We start from the raw sequence: 16276 nt of genomic DNA on the forward strand, positions 1-16276 counted from the left end.
GACAGGTCGTACAAGCCTCTCGACCGCAGTCCTGTCTCGCGAGACCCGCCCCCGCGCGAAGCCGCGGGAGAGCCCGCCTTCGGCGGCCGGGCCAATGCAGTGCGGGGGCGGGGATTGTTTGCGTCGCGGCCGGAACGGAAAGTGGGTCAGCGCCCGCGGAGCGCGTTGGCCGCAGGTGAGCCGCGCCGGCCCGGCCAGGCCCGGCGGGCGGCGCGCTGACCTTGCAGGCGGTCAGACCGGCCACCTTTTGTTCCCCGGCGGTGGCGCTCGGCTTTCTGGGCGGGGACCTCGGAGCCAGGCGCCAGCAGCATCGCCGTGGCGAGATCCGCGAGCCTCGGGCGAGGGAAGCAACCTCCGGCCCCGCGGAGGCCGAGCGCGGCCGCGTCCCGGGACGTCTCTGGTTCATTCATTGGGTTCCTTCTGTGTGCTCCTGGACGGCGCTCAGCCAGCCCAACTGCTGTGGAGTGCTGGGCGAGGCCGCGCTCGGCCCCTTTGTGGGTGACCGGGGCGAGGTAGGGTAGTGCAGTGGGTCTGCAGGGGACGGGAGGCAACTAGGACGGAGCCTACTATTAGACCCAGACAGTCCACTCGGGAGAGGAGATCCAGCCCTCCCAGAGCCTTGCATTTTGTCAAGGCCCGAGTAGAGTTTAAGGATGTTACCAAAGACGGAACTGGGTTTGTAGTGTGGAGCGGGATGGGTAAGAGGGAGTTGTGTGGTGCAGGAAGCAGTGGGTCTCCAGCGACAAGGAGGAACCACTTCAGGTGTGTTTTAAGAAGGGGTGTCAGGAGTGGATGACAGCTGTGTTTCTGGCATGAGGAACTGGATGCTGGGGATGCCATTTGCCAAAGTGGACAGCGAAGGAGGAGCAAGTTAAGTGTCATATGCCTGAGGGGCAGCAGCTCCTGAACGGAATGCAAAAATGGGCTGGGGCACGTCCAGAGTCATGGGTGTCTGGGTTGCGTTTCACACCGTCGCCCTGGACTTGATTGAGGTGCTCAGATACTGGAGCCAGGTATGAGCTTGTGGGAGTTTCTGGAGTCCAGGCTCAGTGTCCAGGGTCCTGGGGTCCCTATCTTTTGGTGGGTCTATGGCCTAGCCTGCCAGGTGGCCCAGAAATGCCAGGGGCAGAGTTGTGGGGTGTGGGTATGGGCCTTGTTTGGGTATTCTGGCACATATGTGTCTTTAAGGCTTACAATTATGTTTTGTTTTGTTTTTTCTTCAGGTCCTCTCCACTATGGCCCGGCGTCCTCGGAGTAGCAGGGCATGGCACTTTGTTCTGAGTGCAGCCCGCCGAGACACAGATGCCCGAACCGTGGCTTTGGCAGGCACCACTAACTGGGGCTATGACTCTGATGGGCAGGTAGGTCCCAGTGGCAAGGTGGTGATGACCAGTGTATGGATAGTGAGTGAAAAAGACGCTGAGGCAGGTGACTGGACTGTCTCCAGGTATATTGTGCTTAGAAGGAGGGCTCTTTGGCCTGGTAAATATCATGTAGCCTGAGTGTGACAAAGACTCAAGACTGACAGGGATACTTGCCCAGGGAATGTAAATCCTGGACAGTGCTGGTCAGTCAGTGTACAACAGATGCCTGCTCATCAGCTCTGCCAACTTGGTACCCACCTTCTCGATGTTTTTGTTTATTATTGTGTACCAGTTAATGGGTAGATTATCAGGAGACTTTTTTTTCCTTTGTGGGGTTTGTTCTCTCTCTCCACCTTTATTTGGGATCTGGGGGTTAAACTCAGGTTGTCCCTGATGTGCAGTAGCAGGCATACACATGCTGGACCATCTTGATGACGCTGGATGTTTCTTTTGCTACACAAATGTTCACTTTATATTCATGTGTGTAAATACTCCATCTGTTGTGTATAAAAGGATCTGTGAAATTTTTTCCCTTTTTGAGTCAGGGTCTCTGTGTAGCTCTGGCTAACCTGGAACTAGACCAAGCTAGCCTTGAATTTAGAGATCCACCTGCCTCTGCTTCCCAAGTGCTGAGATCTAAGGCATGTGCCACCATGCCCAGCTTTTTCATTTTAAAAATAGTCTCACACTATAACACAGGCTGGCCTTGGACTTGAGGCAGTTTATTTACTGTGTGTGGGCACATGTGTGCTATGACGAACATGTGGCAGTCAGGACAACTTGCAGGACTTCCTTCTCTCCTTCTATGTGGTAAACTCAGGTCATCAACAAACACCTTTTTATTTTTTTTTAATTTTTAAATCTGTAAGTTCAAATTTCTAAGAGCGGCTTTGCTGTAGATTCTGAGCACAGGGAGGCCCAGGAATGTAGGACACAGGGTAGATACCAGCTTAAGGCACCTGACTAGGATCTTGAGGGTGGCTCTTGATTTGTCTTGCTATACTGGACTGGTATTCTGGCTCTGCCCTGTATTGCCTCTGCTCTGATGTCATAGCTCCCTACAACATAGAGTCCCCTCTATAAGCCCATGGGATCACCAGGGTGTGAGGAAACTTGGAAGCCATGGATTTACTGACTGGGTCAGCAGTGTCCCTGCTGTTCTTGGAGGCCTCTGAGCTTGAGGGGTCAACCCAGATTTTCAGCTACACCCAATGACAGGGTACCCTGGAACAGCCTGTGTGCCTGTTCCTGCCTCACAGTCATCACTGAGGGGTGGAAGCAGTGATACTCATGCCTGTGATGGGGTGAGTTTGCCGTGCCATGTAGTCAGATGGCAGTGAGTTCCTGGTGTCCCTGGTCCCTCCCTCCTGGCCTAGGTAGATTGACCTTAAACCCTGACTCCTGATTCAGTGGATTTGCCTTGGCTTTAGAGGATGCCATCTTTGCCAGTGGATACAAGGTCTGCTCTATCTGGGGCATAAGGCTTGCCTTCAGGCAGGATAGCTGTTCAGGTTGTCTTCTGAGGGGCCTAAGTTAACCTTGGTTGACAAAACATCTTGTGTCTGGCTCCTTGTAGAATTATACTCCCCTATTCCAGCACACAGGCCTGGAGTTGGTCTGTTGCTGGCCACTTCCTCACCTGCTCATGATACTGTACAACCACCATGATGGTTCTTGGGACTTGGTGTGCGATTTGGGGCCCTCCCCAAGGAACTGGTGATACTGCAAAAGAAGCAGAGAGCAGGACAGTGGAGAGCCTGAATATGGTGAAAAGAATATGGGGTGAAAGGTCTGGTCTGAGCCCCTCTTACTGGCTGAATGCTCCCATCCAGAGAGTGCAGTGATCACCTGGTGCTTTGCTCATAAGAGGTGGGCTGTGTGTCCATATAGATGGAAGAACTGATATGGTGGTGGTGGTCTGCTCAGGTTATAGAAGGGTCATGGACTGTGTGGCGTATGGCAGAGCCAGACAACTCAAGGAGGCAGAGGCCAAAGCTTCAGGACTGCCACGCCAGCTAGCCCTAGCATCAAAACAGGGATCCGAGGGCCTGCAGAGGACCTGAATAGGAATAGTGTCAGTAGCTGGAACTTGACCAGGCCAGCTTTGTCTACACCTCCACCAGGCTCCGAGGACTGAGCACAAGCCACAAGGACTGCACCTTAGGAGGAGTGTGCTGCAGCTGGGACTTGAAGCAGCTCCATTAGCCCGTTAGGATTCATTAAGTACCCGGCATGGAGTGGGAGCTTAGATCTTAGGCTGTGAGGAGCCAGATGCTAGACCTTCCTGACAGTACCAGCCCCATGATTTAGGAGACCTTGTGCTACCTGGAGAAGGCAAGAGGTGGGTGCTAGAGGGGTCCATCTCAATAGGCTGTGGCAGTTGGGGCTGAGGGCTGTGCAGATTGAGTTTCAGAGATCCATTAAGAAGCCAAGTGAGAAGCTGTCCCACACACACACACACACACACACACACACACACACACACACACACACACCCGGGCCACCGCCTCATTTCACTGCACTGTTGCAGGCTTAGAAGCCCAGCTTTAGCACTGAGGTTGCTTATGCTGTACACTGGAGAACCACAGGTGTCTAGATTCTTCTCTGGTGGCTATGAGAAGGGGTCAGGTAGCCTGGCAATGGGAAAACTGCCATAAGTAGAATAATCTACCCCTTCCCTCCCAGCACAGCGACTCAGACTCTGACCCTGAGTACTCTTCCCTGCCACCATCCATCCCCAGTGCCGTGCCTGTGACAGGAGAGTCCTTCTGTGACTGTGAGGGCCAGAATGAGGCTGCCTTCTGCAACAGCCTCCATACAACACACCGTGGCAAGGACTGCCGTTGTGGTGAGGAGGATGAGGGTGAGTACTGTCAACAGCGCCTGTGTGGAGCGCTGGGGAGGGTCTCTGGGACCACAAGGTACTACTTTGCTCCAGCCCTGCCTAGTTTGGGCCCTCTGTCTTTCAGATTTTGATTGGGTCTGGGATGACCTGAACAAGTCCTCGGCCACCTTGCTGAGCTGTGATAACCGCAAGGTCAGCTTTCACATGGAGTATAGCTGTGGCACTGCAGCCATCCGGGGCACTAAGGAGCTAGGGGATGGCCAGCATTTCTGGGAAATCAAGATGACCTCTCCTGTGTATGGCACTGACATGGTAAATGGCCAGGCAAAAGGGTAGCTGCCCTGGGCCCTGCCCCTAGGCACCTAGCTAGCCCAGCCCCACTGTTTGCAGATGGTGGGCATTGGGACGTCAGATGTCGACCTGGACAAGTACCACCACACATTCTGCAGCCTGCTTGGCAGGGATGAAGACAGCTGGGGCCTCTCCTACACTGGTGGGTGTTGCCTGGGTTGTGGGTGGGGCTGGCAGTGGCACAGACCTCCCAGGCTTACCCATCTCCTGCTCCAGGACTCCTCCATCACAAAGGGGACAAGACCAGCTTCTCGTCACGCTTCGGCCAGGGCTCCATTATTGGCGTACACTTGGACACCTGGCATGGGACGCTGACCTTCTTCAAGAACAGGCAGTGCATAGGTGAGAGTCCTTCCTGACCAGGTCTCAGCCTGACCCTGGAGACCAGAGTGGGAGCCTAGAGGGTGGGGTCAGGCAGTCTGATCTGAGGCTCTCAAGGATGGACAAGGCTGAAGCCCAGGTGGGGTTAGCAGGCCAGAGGTGAGTCTGTCTTCTGTGTTCAGAGTGGCATGATCTGTTCCCCATGGTGCATTATGGGAGGAGCTTCCTGGTTCCTGCTCTACATGGCACTCAGGCTGAGTCTTCCTTCCAGGAGTGGCTGCCACTCGGCTGCAAAACAGAAGGTTCTACCCGATGGTGTGCTCCACAGCTGCCAAGAGCAGCATGAAAGTCATCCGCTCCTGTGCCAGCTCCACCTCCCTGCAATACCTGTGCTGCTATCGCCTGCGCCAGCTGCGGCCAAACTCGGGGGATACCCTGGAGGGCCTGCCCTTGCCACCTGGACTCAAGCAAGTGCTGCATAACAAGCTGGGCTGGGTCCTGAGCATGAACTGCAACCGCTGGAAGTCCCCTGTACCTGCTTCGGGCACAGCCACAGCTGGTGCCGAGAGCCCCGAGACCAGGCCCTGTCAGAGGAAACGCTGCAGAAGAAGCTGACTTCTCCAGCTGGATGCAACTACCTTATTCTGTCCCTTCCAGCGCAGCAGGAGAGGGAAGAGCTGAGGTCCGTCCAGGCTTGTCCCCATGTCCCTGAAGCCAGGACAGTCTCTGTTGGCCAGGAGTGTGGAGGCCATCCTACTGCATGTGCTGGTGCTGGGGAAGCAGCTCTGTCTGTGCTTTGAGTGGCCATGTATCTTGGGAACAGCAGCTCGAACCCTTCTGGACCTAGATTACAAGCCTGGGATACTGGCTGACTCAGAGAGGAACACTGACAGCCCAGGAGAAGGAGATGGGCTGTCCCAACCCACAGGGCCTTGGGGTTTTCCTGACTTGCAATTGCATGCTGTCAGCTCCTGCCCATTACAAAGATGTCAGCGGGTACCCTGTGAAGGGTTTTTGTCTCATTCCCATAGCCTATAACATTAAAGAGTCCTCAGTAAGGCCTGAGCTGCCTGTGCCTATGGTTTCCCTTCCACTGTGTCTGTCTGTCCAGTAGCTTGGATCTCTTCTCCTGAGGGTGTGCCCTAAGCTTCCATATAGATAGAATGGAATTGGGAATTGCCCAACTGGGCACTCAGCCCTGCAACCAGTGTCCAGGTCGAAGGCACGGTGAAGCCCCAGTCACTTCAGGGCCCTTGCTGCCTGCTACCTTCCAGACTCTTCTCTTCACCCTAGCTTCCCTTACCCCCTCACCTCCCACAATGCTTCCATTTGACCAGGGAACAATAGTCTACCCCAGACTGAAAAAAGTATGGTGACTGGCCCTAAACCTTGCCTGCCTCTCAGAGTGACTTAGTCAGTCTCTTGGGCAGGCTTGTCCTATTCTGCTGATGGTCAGGAGGCAGCCCAAGGATGTCACAGGTGTGGTCAAGAGCTCAGGTCCAGCAGGAGGTCGGGGTTGGTGGTAGTCAAGAAGATACAGATTCGGCGTGAGATGTCAGGTCCCACCCTACGGGGCTGCCTGCCTCTCTGGACCTTCACAGGGAGGTCAGCTAGGAGACTCAGGCGCTCCTGCTCTGTGCTGCAGTCCAGTAGAGCCTAGAGTGGGTACAGGTGTGAGTAGGTGGGCTGTAGGTCCTAGTCCTGGGAGGGGGAGACTTGGGGAACTCACCTGTTGCAGAAGGCGGGGGGAGGGGAAGGCAGTGACAACAGCATCAGCCACAGCTGGGCTGACCCGGTTGAACTGCCTGATTTGCCGCCACCACACTCCTCGGAGCCCAGAGCCATCTTTGGTCACTTGCTGGCCTGAGGCCCAGTGCCCTGCTGTGCAGAAGGAAAAGGCCCAGGAGTCCCGGTACTGCCTGAAATGAGAGGGGAACCAAGACACAAGCCTTGAGAACTCTTCATCTGTGTGCCTCCAGCCCTGTTCCACCTCCACACAGTCCCTGCAGGGGTACATACTTGGAGGGGCGCTGGGAGAGGGCCTTGGTGAAGGCACACACGTACTGACTCAGCTCCCGCCACGAGGCCACCAGCAGCACATCCAGGTTTGCATGGAGCTGAAGCAGCACCAGGGCCTGGGTAGTGTGAGAATGGGTATGGGCTGGATGGCCTCTAAGGAATGCCAACCCAGTTGTGCTACGAACTGAGCCCAGCTCCGACAGGCCGAAGTCAGCAGCCCAAGTGCAGAGACCAAGGCCAGCCATTAACAACTCGGGCAGCCCTCACCTCCTCCACCTCGAGCCAACTGATGGCCACCTCGGCATGGGCTTCCTTTGACTTCTGTAGCTGCCATGTCTTCTGAGAACTGGGCTGGTGAGACCTGAACAGAGGGGACCTTTGGGCTGCCAAGTCTCCTGCTTCTGCAGGACCCACCCAGGGCAAGTGGGGCCAGCTGTGACACAGTAGCCCCTAGGGGCAATCCCATTTTTCTGGAATCCCATTCAAGCCAACCCTACTGGTTTAGGAAGAGTGGTACCACAGGTATGCATCCAGTCCAATGACAGCCAGGTGGGGGCGGATGGGGCTGTTGGGAGAAAGCCAGGGCATGGAGCAAGGTGGACCTGTGATCTGGAAGCAAGAACAGCCACATGTCTGTTCACAGGAGTACTATGGCAGCAGGCCCACAGCCACCAGTATGGCCCGTTTTCAGAGGGAAGAGGAGCTGGGTGAAGCTGAGAGGTCCTATCTGTTCTCTGGGGACTGGCTCTGCTTCCTTAAGGCCCAGCAGTACACAGGCACACTCCAGGTTTTGGTGTAGAAGTGAGCCAGCCCCCTTGCTTCTGGTCCACTTCTACACCCCCCTCGAAAAATGTTGGTCCTTGGACACCAGCACCCACAAAGAGTTTAGCAGAATTGTGCTCCAGGCAAATATCAGGCATTTTTTTCCTCTTGAGTCCAGGGAGCATGAGCAGCCAAGTGGGGGATTATCAGCCATTGTAGGCAGATCCCACAGCCAGCTCATATGGACACTACCAGCCAGAATTCTAGGTTCTTCCTTTACCCCCGGACCAGCCTGTAGCCCAGATCACCATTCTCAGTTCTCCCAAAGGACCTTCCATGCTCTTGTGTCTAGAGCACTCAGTAGATTCCCTCATATTACCCTCAACACCTCTACGGTAGCTCCAGCCCATCCCAGGCTGGGCAACCAGTCATACAAGTCAAATGATAGGTCTTTTCCCAAGTACCTGGGTCAGCTGCATAGCACTCTGAAGAAACTCCTGGGGTTCTAGCAGCAGCAACTGTTCCTGCTCATTCTCAGCCCACGCCTCCAGAGGCACCTGTAGGGGACATCACCGGCCCTGCTAACCACCTGTGTGGACCCAAGGCTTTTCCCCCTGCTGCCCAGCCACCAAACACTGTCAATAACTCTCCAGCTTTCCACACAGTGAAGTTCTGGCCTGCCAGGACTGCTCCCTAGAAGTCTCAGAGTACGAAACTAGCCCAACTCCATGAACAGCAGGAACCCCGACCCCATCCTCATTGCCAACAGGAGGTTCTGGCAGCAGTTGAGTTCAGGTTTCTTGTGTTAAGAAATGCGACTTGAGCATCCTTCAGCTTTTAGGTTACTCCTGTGCAAGGTAAGAAAGATGAATGCAGCTACTTCGCTAGCCAAAAGTGAAACCTGAAATAAGACTGGCACTAGGCTGGTGATAGGGAGACACTCACACGGCTGGGGGCTGGATCGGGCCTCACAACGCTCCACTGCAGGCTGCGGGACTGGTGCTGCGGCTCGATGCGGCATTCACAGCCTAGCTTGCCCAGCGCCTCCATCAGGATGTCGGAGCCTGCATATTCCAGGACAGCTGGGCCCGGCAGACGACAGCTCGGTCATTCCACCCTCTCCCGTGAGAGCTTGTGGGTGACGGGTGGCCAGCCCCAAGTTCCCAGCCTTCCCGCCCCTAGCCCCGCACCTGGATCCACGCACACCGCCAGACGACTCAGGACCTGATCCGCCCGTAACGCCTTGGCCGCCGCCCTGTGCTCTCTTACTGTACTCGAGGTTTGCGTGCCGACTTCCCTGGAGGCGGCCCCTTCGCCGTCTGAGTCGGAGATCTCCCAGGTTTGAGGTCGCCGCTGACCCAGGCCCCGGCCCCGACCCCGGCCTCGGCCGCGACGCGGGCTCTTGGCTCTCCTAGGTTCTACGTCTGCCATAGCCCACTCTTCCTACAGCTTCCGGGTGTAGCCGGATGCTTTTGTACAGGACACCAGCCGCTTCCGGATCGGGAGAGCTCTAGAAGGGTAGGTTTCCGGTGGTGTAAGGATACAGGCATGGCGCGCAAGAAAGTGAGACCCCGGCTAATCGCCGAGCTGGCCCGCCGCGTGCGCGCCTTGCGCGAGCAGCGGAACCAGCCGCGAGACTCGCAGCTCTACGCCCTAGACTACGAGACTCTGACCCGGCCACATTCGGGTCGCCGGCTGCCGGTGCGCGCCTGGGCCGACGTGCGCCGTGAGAGCCGCCTCCTACAGCTGCTCGCCCGCCTCCCGTTGTTCGGCCTGGGCCGTCTGGTCACCCGCAAGTCCTGGCTGTGGCAGCACGACGAGCCGTGCTACTGGCGCCTCACGCGTGTGAGGCCCGACTACACGGCGCAGGTGCGCTCTCTCCCCGTGCTGCCTGTTCTTGCCTGCACTTTCTTCATCTTGCCCACCCAGGACCATACCGGCTGGCTCTACCCACCCTGAACCACCTGGGCCTGTATGTCTCCCTTACCCACGTAACTTAGTCTCAAAGGGCTCTATGTTGACAGTTCCCCCTCTTGTTCTGCAGAACTTGGACCACGGGAGGGCCTGGGGCATCCTGACCTTCAAAGGTAAGGCTGGGTGCTTGTTGGAGCCGATGATGATTCGCAGACTATCCAGCCAGCAGGCAGTCAGCTTGTCTTCTTTCCCCAGGGAAAAGTGAGGATAAGGCTCGGGAAATCGAGCAAGTCATGTACCACGACTGGCGGTTGGTACCCAAGCACGAAGAGGAGGCCTTCACTGCATTCACTGCGAAACCAGAGGACGGATTGAACCCTGTCCCCTACCCACCTCTGCTGCGGGCCATGATCCTCGCTGAACGACAGAAAAACGGGGATACCAGCGTCCAGGAGCCGCTCCTGAACCTGGAGAGGACTCGGGTGCATCCCTGGGACTACCCTGCAAAACAGGAGACCAAAGGGAAGGCCAAGGGCACCCCAGTCTAACTGCCAAAACGGGCAGAGAAGTCATGTGAGTCATTTGATGGACAAGTGTCTTTGACTGTGCCAGACCTCCCTTTTGGTGGACAGTTCGACCCTACAGTCCTGACACACCTGCCAATGAATCGATGGGGCAGTTGACAGGCTGTCATTTTCAGGCGGCCTCTTGCTCATACCTCGGTCTGGAAATAAACGCACGAAGTGGCCTGTGTTGTGTTTTCATTACGTGGGTACCGTAGTACGGGGGAGGGAAGGCGGCGGTCCGCAGTAGGGCCTAGTGCTCCAGTACACTCCAGCAGGTCTTAGGCCCTGTGGCTGCGCCCTGGGCTCAACTGTGCTGGGACTGCAGAGCCCGCGCCCGAAGGTCCTTTAAGGGAGGCCCCGCCCCCTCGCCGCCTGGTCCGCCCCGTCCGCCGCCATGATCTGCCTGGTGCTGACCATCTTCGCCAACCTCTTCCCCGTAGGTGAGCTCCAGGGCGGGCTGGGCCCGGGCTGGGGGCAGCGCGGTGGGGCATGCCTTAAGCCAGTACTCCCGCAGCCTACAGCGGCGTGAACGAGCGCACGTTCTTGGCAGTGAAGCCCGATGGCGTGCAGCGGCGGCTGGTGGGTGAGATCGTGCGTCGCTTTGAGAGGAAGGGCTTCAAGCTGGTGGCACTAAAGCTAGTGCAGGTATGGGCGCGCAAATGAGCTGGTGGATCCAGGAAGAGAATCGGGCGGGTCTAGGGTTGGGGCCCTGGTACTGGTAGCTATCCCTCCCCTAGGCCTCCGAGGAGCTGCTGCGGGAGCATTATGCGGAGCTTAGTGAGAGACCCTTCTACAGCCGACTAGTTAAATACATGAGCTCTGGTCCTGTGGTGGCCATGGTGAGTTTCCGATGACCTGCAAGGGGAAGGTGAGGCCCTGGGAGCTCTTTTCGTGCTGACAGTAGCCCCTGCAGGTGTGGCAAGGACTGGACGTCGTACGTGCTTCGCGGGCCCTCATAGGGGCCACTGACCCAGGGGACGCCATGCCTGGCACCATCCGTGGGGATTTCTGCGTGGAGGTTGGCAAGTAAGTCCTACCAAACTCCCTGGCCACCCCTCACCCCTCCTCTGCTGCTCAACTCGCCATTTCCACACAGGAATGTGATTCATGGCAGTGACTCGGTGGAAAGTGCTCACAGAGAGATTGCGCTTTGGTTCGGTGAGGATGAGCTTCTGTGCTGGGAGGACAGCACCGGGCACTGGCTATATGAGTAGATGCTACTGAACTCAGCATTACCAACCTGGAGGTTGTTGGTCTTCTGCAGTCCTCACAGAGCTCAGCAGCAGTGATAGTGCTTGCTGTGGGTGCAGGTCCACCCGACCCAGTCTGTCCAGGGACAGCCACTCCCACATCCCTCCCTTTTCTTTTCATAATAAACTGCAGAAAACCCTTGTGCACTGGTGTAGTTTCAAGACAAAAGTAGTGTTAAGACATTTATTACATACAGAGCAGATATGTGAGTTCACTTGCAAGGCCAAAGCCTGAGGAGAGTTGCACTGGCCCCTTCCTCCAGCTGCACCCACCCAGCTAACCCCAGTCACTTCACACTCCTGTGGGAACAGACAAGGGACATACATCACAGTGGAGAGGTGGCAGGATGGTAGGGAGAAGCCTGCAGCTGCACATTGCTGCAGCTTGTCGTGGCCAGATGGGTTCAGGGGCAATGCCCCTGGATCTGTGCTTCTCTGGTGGGGAAAGGGCAGTAGAGGCCAGCTGACTCTGATCAATGCCCCTGGAAGAGTAAGACCAGGGCCAGGGCAGCACCTGCCTCCACACACTTGCTTCTAACTGTGCCCATCCTGGCCATTCCTCAGCTCTTCTGGCCTCTGCCTGGCAGCCTCTTGTTAGTTGCTCTCCAAGGGAGCAGGCCACAGCTGGTAACCCTAGGCACTTAGTACGTGTCCGGGAACTGGGCTCCTTGGAGCCCTGTGCAGGAGGCAGGCCCTGGGAGCACACCATCCTCCATTAACCTGAGGCTGAGCCTGCATCCTAGGACTAACTCTGGGGACACCAGGGACACCCTTCTTCCTGAGGCCTGTGCCTGCCCTGGCAGCCTGAGAAATTCTACCCTTGGGACTTCTGGGATGGGCAGGGCACTAGGGTCTTGCTCCTCCAAGGTGAATCTTGTGCCTAGGAAGAGCCTAGAGGACACTGGTCCATAGGGGCTGGACAATCTTGGGGTCCCTCGGGTTAATGGGTATTTGTCATCTTTTGAAGCAGCTGCCCCAGGGAGGCTGGCCCTGAGCTTTCATGCCAGGTTCCCAGGTAAGACCCAGGCTAGGGGCCAAGGGAATTTAAGTTTGGAGATGGGGAAAAGCCCAGAGAAGGCTGGCTGAGGTCCAGGAATCGAGACAATCCTAGCCTTGCTTCCGGGCAGAGGACAGTGGCCAGGCCTGGGTCCCTCAGGGAGAGCAAGGGTTTGGGACTCAGGAACCCCTTCCTCAGGGCTGCATGCAAAGCAAGTAGACTTGGGGAAGACTCGGCAGTATGAGGCTCTTGCTCCTGCCAGGACTAATGAGGCCTGAGTGGAGCTAGGGCCACCTGTAGGGGCTGCCCATAGCAATCTTGGTCCTGACTTGCCCTGAGGGGCCCCTGGGACTTCATTTGGGCTGGGTGTTGGCCAGGGCCAGGAGCTGCTGGAGAGAGGGTGTCCCAGAGGCTCTCTCCTCCCTGATGGGAAAGACATCTGCTCCTGCCTCACTCCCCATAACTCGCTTTACCCCTCTCTAACAGCTGGGGGCTGGACCTCAGGCAAAAGCTGCAAGTTGAGAGGTTAAAAGGGGATGGACGAACCTGACTGCCCCAGGGAACAGGCGAGTGGGCAGGCAGGTAGGGTCCTATGTACAGTTGGCATCAGGCAGGGCAGGCTCTCACTCAGGGGTGTAGGACACCTGCCACACAATGATGTGGCTGCGCTCAGCCTTGGACAACACGGGCTTCACCTGGTTCACATCCCCGGCACCTTCCTCCGTTTCATCATCCTCGCCGTCCCCTGGAGAATTGGCAGCCGTGAGGACTCCCACATGCCCACACCGGGCCCTACCTCTAGTTTGTGCCTACTTACCAATTCGGAAGTCAATGTAACCTTCACCACCACTCAGCACCAGTGCATTCTTCAACTTCTGGCCCTCAGAATCTGCAGCAGGCGCAGCAGGCGCAGGGCCCTCTGATGGGCTGTCTAGCACACTGCCATTGAGAGTGGCCAGCACATTTCCTGTCATGGGCAGAGGAATCTCAGGGCTGTAACCTCCTGAAAAGGTCACAGCTGTGCTACTGGAGCACAGTGGGCAAAGTGGGTTCAGATCATCTGTGTACCTGGCACAGAGACAAAGAATTTGACAGCATCGCGGTGCCCATGGAAGCAGAGCTGAGCCTGAGCCATGGAGCAGTAGGGGATGAAGCTACTGGCTGCCTTGTCACTGCTGTCGTCCCCATACACATGGATGATGCCCCCTGGGCGGGTCCCCTCCCCAGATGTTGGAGATGTCTTGTTGGCTGGGAAAACAGGGACAGGAGAATAGGACTACCTTATTTTCAGCAGGAAGCTGGAGACAGTGAGTGCAGGGAGCATAGCAAATGCCCTAGACCACAAGGGGGCAAGTGCTGAGGACTTACCTCGGAGCCCCAAAAGCTGGCCTCGATGCAGGACCACAGCTGGGGAGGAGAGAGAAAGGAAGGCTGAGCTTGGCCAGAAAGGTGGCTCCCCAGCCCACCTACTCGGCGAACTCTTTAGCGCAGCTGCTGCTTCCTTGATAGGTGTCCTCTAGGGCTGGGAACTTACTCTCAGTCAGGGGGATGGAGATGACAACCCCGTTGCCAGTGCCCACCCACAGACGGTTGCCTGCAATGAGTAGGGCTGTGATGCGCACGAAGGAGAAGCCCAGCTTGCCAGTACCTGAGTGGGAACAAGAAGAGGGGTCAGTGCAGCCAGTGGTGGGTCCCAGGTGCTATGCCTGGCACATCCCCTAATATAGCATTTTTATTGGATTTATATTGAGTCAGGCTCTCATGTAGCCCAAGATGGCCTCCAACTTGACTATGTAGCTAAAGATGACCTTGAACTTCTGATCCTCCTGCTTCAACCCCCAAGTGCTGGGATTATAGGCATGTGCCCACCATGCCTGGCTCACCCAGCATCTTGCTAACATAGGGCTCAATGTCCACATCCTGCAGGTGCTGATGGGTGTGAGCATGGTAGAGTCGAAGGGTGGAATCCAAGCGAATAGAAACCCATACTCCGTCACCGATCCAGGCCAGCTGTCGCACCTGGCTTTCCCGCCTTGGATGGGCATCAAATGACTTCTGTTGGTTAATGGCAGCCAGTCAACAGGGGTGGGTAATGGAGAGGGAAGGGATGTGGGCTTGCTGTGATATGATACAGGGCCCACATTAATGACACACAGCCTGTCCCAACCTCCAATCTGGCAGAAGCCTCTCCCAACTCTGGAGGCCATCAGCAAACACTTGCCTCAATCTGCATTGTCTTGGGCTGGATGACGTGCACCTTGTTCTTATAGCCACACCAGACTCGGTCGTCCACAACAGCCATGCAACGGATGGAGTGATGTGGGTGGCCCAGGTCCATCAGGTGGTAGTTGCTCAGGTCCCACTGGCCATCTAGAAAGAGCCCAGAACATTTGCTCAAGTCTGGCTAGGGTCTATCTCTGCTCACAGGGTTGGTGTGGAGGATCTATTGCCAGGCTCAGGATGAACCGATGGACTCAGGAACCCAGGAATCCCTAGGCCTGCCTCTGCAAGAGCCACTAGGCCTTACCCTCGCCACGATGGAAGATAGCCAGGGTCCCATCTGCAAGAGCTACCAGCACTCGGCCTTTGACATGCCTGGAATGGTAAGTCAGTGAGGTAGGCTGAGGCTGCTGGGCCCTTGGGTCCCTGACCCCACCCCTTAGTGGGGGCCACATACACCAGGCTCAGCACCGAGTCTTTTAGCTTGATGGAGTGCAGACACTTCTTCCAGTTGGCTACTGCTGAATGCACGTAGAGCCTGCAGGGTAAGGCAGGTGGGCAGAGCTTACATGGTTCATTAAGCCCTCCCACCCCACCATGTCCCATGTCTTGTGTCTTTGGCTTTGCCTACCAGCCATTCTGGGCTCCTAGCCACATGGTGGGTGCAGCACTACTGGTGGTGGCTGAGGGCTCTCCACTGGGCTCCACCTGAGGCTGTACAATGCTGCCATCGGGCTCTGGCCCATTCTCACTGCAAGAAGAATGGCAGCTGTAGCTACAGTGTGGGTCACAGCGGCATGTGCTTGCTCCCTGCCAGCCTCTGCCAGCCTCCCTTCCACTCATCTGATGCAACCTACCTGACAGGTTGGCTGCTGGAGGGTGGGGTAGGTGCCAGGTCAGTGAAGACATGCTCTGTGAGGGGCCCGGGCCGAACTGTGGTTGCTTCGGGCTCACTGGGACCAGGGTCTGGAACCTCTGTGGCTTCTGTGGCTTCTTCTGTGGATTGGGATGGGTTTACTTTCCCATTGGCAGTGGCTGCCACATCCCCTGTGGAAAGAGAAGTAAGCTTGGCAAGGCAGAGAAAGAGAAATTTGGGGATAGGGAGAAGACCATCTGGGACTCACCCTGCCCCTTGTCCAGTACTGGAGTGTCTCCTCGGGAGGAACAGTTGCTCCGAGGTACGTTGCAGCGGGTAGCACACCCCACCAGAGTGATGCCCGCCAGCACACCGTCAGCACCTGAGTCTTCAGTGTTCACATCACTGTCTAGGAACATCTCCCCAGGGGGATAGTCACTGTCGCTGGCCGCTGGGGGGAAATTTCCAGCCCGTCAGTCCAATATCACAAAGTCGCCCCAGAGCTCCATCTCAGTGGAGGCAGGGGAGATAAGAACTGTCTGCTTGGCTGGCCCTGCTCTCGTTAGCCTAGTCTACACACACGGCAACACCTGGCCCTCTACTCTCAGGCCTAGGGTCAAGCTTATAGGTTGAAAGTAATTAACTGAGAAATAATGTTCTGCTCCATTATACAAAAGATCCAGAAGAACTCCAAGGAGTAGAGGCCATCTCAGCAAATAGGTAAGGTTTCAAAGCAAAGACCTGCGGAGCCCTCAGCACTATCCTGGGGCTGGGCTAAGGGGTCGTGGGGCTGCTGCTGAGGGGTGAAGCT

The 16276-nt window shown here is 56.6% G+C and overlaps 5 protein-coding genes and 1 long non-coding RNA gene across 25 annotated transcripts in view; 3 read left to right on the forward strand and 3 right to left on the reverse strand.

The window, feature by feature from the left end:
• Window positions 1-79: 79 nt before the first annotated feature.
• Spsb3 (splA/ryanodine receptor domain and SOCS box containing 3) lies at window positions 80-5946 on the forward strand. The gene is given in 8 exon segments (XM_052758652.1): window positions 80-195; window positions 197-512; window positions 1224-1361; window positions 4050-4227; window positions 4334-4521; window positions 4600-4702; window positions 4777-4902; window positions 5153-5946. Coding segments are annotated over 8 exon segments (1494 nt in total). The 5' UTR covers window positions 80-94; the 3' UTR covers window positions 5497-5946.
• Window positions 2066-5146, reverse strand: LOC128122870 (uncharacterized). The gene is made up of 2 exons (XR_008222520.1): window positions 4761-5146; window positions 2066-3086 (listed from the first exon to the last, which is right to left on the reverse strand). It is a non-coding gene; the product is annotated as an uncharacterized LOC128122870 (long non-coding RNA).
• A 127-nt stretch (window positions 5947-6073) lies between the features above and the next one.
• Eme2 (essential meiotic structure-specific endonuclease subunit 2) lies at window positions 6074-9093 on the reverse strand. Of its 3 annotated transcripts, none has more exons than XM_052758654.1 (8): window positions 8853-9093; window positions 8608-8726; window positions 8127-8219; window positions 7418-7509; window positions 7168-7261; window positions 6901-7016; window positions 6611-6800; window positions 6074-6537 (listed from the first exon to the last, which is right to left on the reverse strand). In XM_052758654.1, the coding sequence occupies exons 1-8, from the start codon at window positions 9091-9093 to the stop codon at window positions 6367-6369; spliced, it is 1116 nt and encodes a 371-aa protein (XP_052614614.1). In that variant the 3' UTR covers window positions 6074-6366. The 3 variants fall into 3 exon arrangements, with proteins under 3 accessions (XP_052614614.1, XP_052614613.1, XP_052614616.1); XM_052758653.1 differs by having other exon boundaries at window positions 8608-8744; XM_052758656.1 differs by lacking the exons at window positions 7168-7261; window positions 7418-7509 and having other exon boundaries at window positions 8608-8744.
• A 79-nt stretch (window positions 9094-9172) lies between these two features.
• Mrps34 (mitochondrial ribosomal protein S34) lies at window positions 9173-10325 on the forward strand. The gene is made up of 3 exons (XM_052758663.1): window positions 9173-9531; window positions 9707-9749; window positions 9832-10325. The coding sequence occupies exons 1-3, from the start codon at window positions 9211-9213 to the stop codon at window positions 10122-10124; spliced, it is 657 nt and encodes a 218-aa protein (XP_052614623.1). The 5' UTR covers window positions 9173-9210; the 3' UTR covers window positions 10125-10325.
• A 123-nt stretch (window positions 10326-10448) lies between these two features.
• On the forward strand, window positions 10449-14931 carry Nme3 (NME/NM23 nucleoside diphosphate kinase 3). Of its 3 annotated transcripts, none has more exons than XM_052758662.1 (5): window positions 10449-10582; window positions 10657-10787; window positions 10880-10981; window positions 11056-11168; window positions 14817-14931. In XM_052758662.1, exons 1-5 carry the CDS (start codon window positions 10537-10539, stop codon window positions 14851-14853), a joined length of 429 nt encoding a protein of 142 aa, XP_052614622.1. In that variant the 5' UTR covers window positions 10449-10536; the 3' UTR covers window positions 14854-14931. The 3 variants fall into 3 exon arrangements, with proteins under 3 accessions (XP_052614622.1, XP_052614620.1, XP_052614621.1); XM_052758660.1 differs by lacking the exon at window positions 14817-14931 and adding an exon at window positions 11239-11535; XM_052758661.1 differs by lacking the exon at window positions 14817-14931 and adding an exon at window positions 11239-11535 and having other exon boundaries at window positions 10460-10582; window positions 10693-10787.
• Window positions 11563-16276, reverse strand: part of Mapk8ip3 (mitogen-activated protein kinase 8 interacting protein 3) — a 42499-nt gene continuing 37785 nt past the window's right edge. For all 16 annotated transcript variants that reach the window (XM_052758648.1, XM_052758643.1, XM_052758639.1 and 13 more), the window contains 12 exons: window positions 15734-15916; window positions 15467-15656; window positions 15241-15360; window positions 15067-15147; window positions 14917-14984; window positions 14611-14759; window positions 14273-14444; window positions 13924-14037; window positions 13758-13796; window positions 13458-13637; window positions 13207-13356; window positions 11563-13134 (listed from right to left, as the gene is read on the reverse strand). In XM_052758648.1, the coding sequence (XP_052614608.1) occupies window positions 13013-13134; window positions 13207-13356; window positions 13458-13637; window positions 13758-13796; window positions 13924-14037; window positions 14273-14444; window positions 14611-14759; window positions 14917-14984; window positions 15067-15147; window positions 15241-15360; window positions 15467-15656; window positions 15734-15916 (1568 nt within the window). In that variant the 3' untranslated portion in view covers window positions 11563-13012. The remainder of the gene's footprint in view (window positions 13135-13206; window positions 13357-13457; window positions 13638-13757; window positions 13797-13923; window positions 14038-14272; window positions 14445-14610; window positions 14760-14916; window positions 14985-15066; window positions 15148-15240; window positions 15361-15466; window positions 15657-15733; window positions 15917-16276) is intronic.

This window comes from Peromyscus californicus, unplaced genomic scaffold, assembly GCF_007827085.1.
Source record: "Peromyscus californicus insignis strain IS unplaced genomic scaffold, ASM782708v3 Scaffold_3__1_contigs__length_106647218, whole genome shotgun sequence".
Lineage (NCBI taxonomy): Eukaryota > Metazoa > Chordata > Mammalia > Rodentia > Cricetidae > Peromyscus > Peromyscus californicus.

Bases quoted from the DNA above. Each gene is read 5' to 3' on its own strand.
- Eme2 (XM_052758653.1), bottom strand. From the start codon at position 9,093: ATGGCAGACGTAGAACCTAGGAGAGCCAAGAGCCCGCGTCGCGGCCGA. The intron at 8,745-8,852 runs GTGCGGGGCTAG...TGCCGGGCCCAG, and splicing joins GGCGGTGTGCGTGGATCCAG to CTGTCCTGGAATATGCAGGC. The intron at 7,262-7,417 runs GTACCACTCTTC...CCCTCTGTTCAG, and splicing joins GGACTGGATGCATACCTGTG to GTCTCACCAGCCCAGTTCTC.
- Mrps34 (XM_052758663.1), top strand. From the start codon at position 9,211: ATGGCGCGCAAGAAAGTGAGACCCCGGCTAATCGCCGAGCTGGCCCGC. The intron at 9,532-9,706 runs GTGCGCTCTCTC...CTTGTTCTGCAG, and splicing joins GGCCCGACTACACGGCGCAG to AACTTGGACCACGGGAGGGC. The intron at 9,750-9,831 runs GTAAGGCTGGGT...TTCTTTCCCCAG, and splicing joins GGGCATCCTGACCTTCAAAG to GGAAAAGTGAGGATAAGGCT.
- Nme3 (XM_052758660.1), top strand. From the start codon at position 10,537: ATGATCTGCCTGGTGCTGACCATCTTCGCCAACCTCTTCCCCGTAG. The intron at 10,583-10,656 runs GTGAGCTCCAGG...GTACTCCCGCAG, and splicing joins CGCCAACCTCTTCCCCGTAG to CCTACAGCGGCGTGAACGAG. The intron at 10,982-11,055 runs GTGAGTTTCCGA...TAGCCCCTGCAG, and splicing joins CTGGTCCTGTGGTGGCCATG to GTGTGGCAAGGACTGGACGT.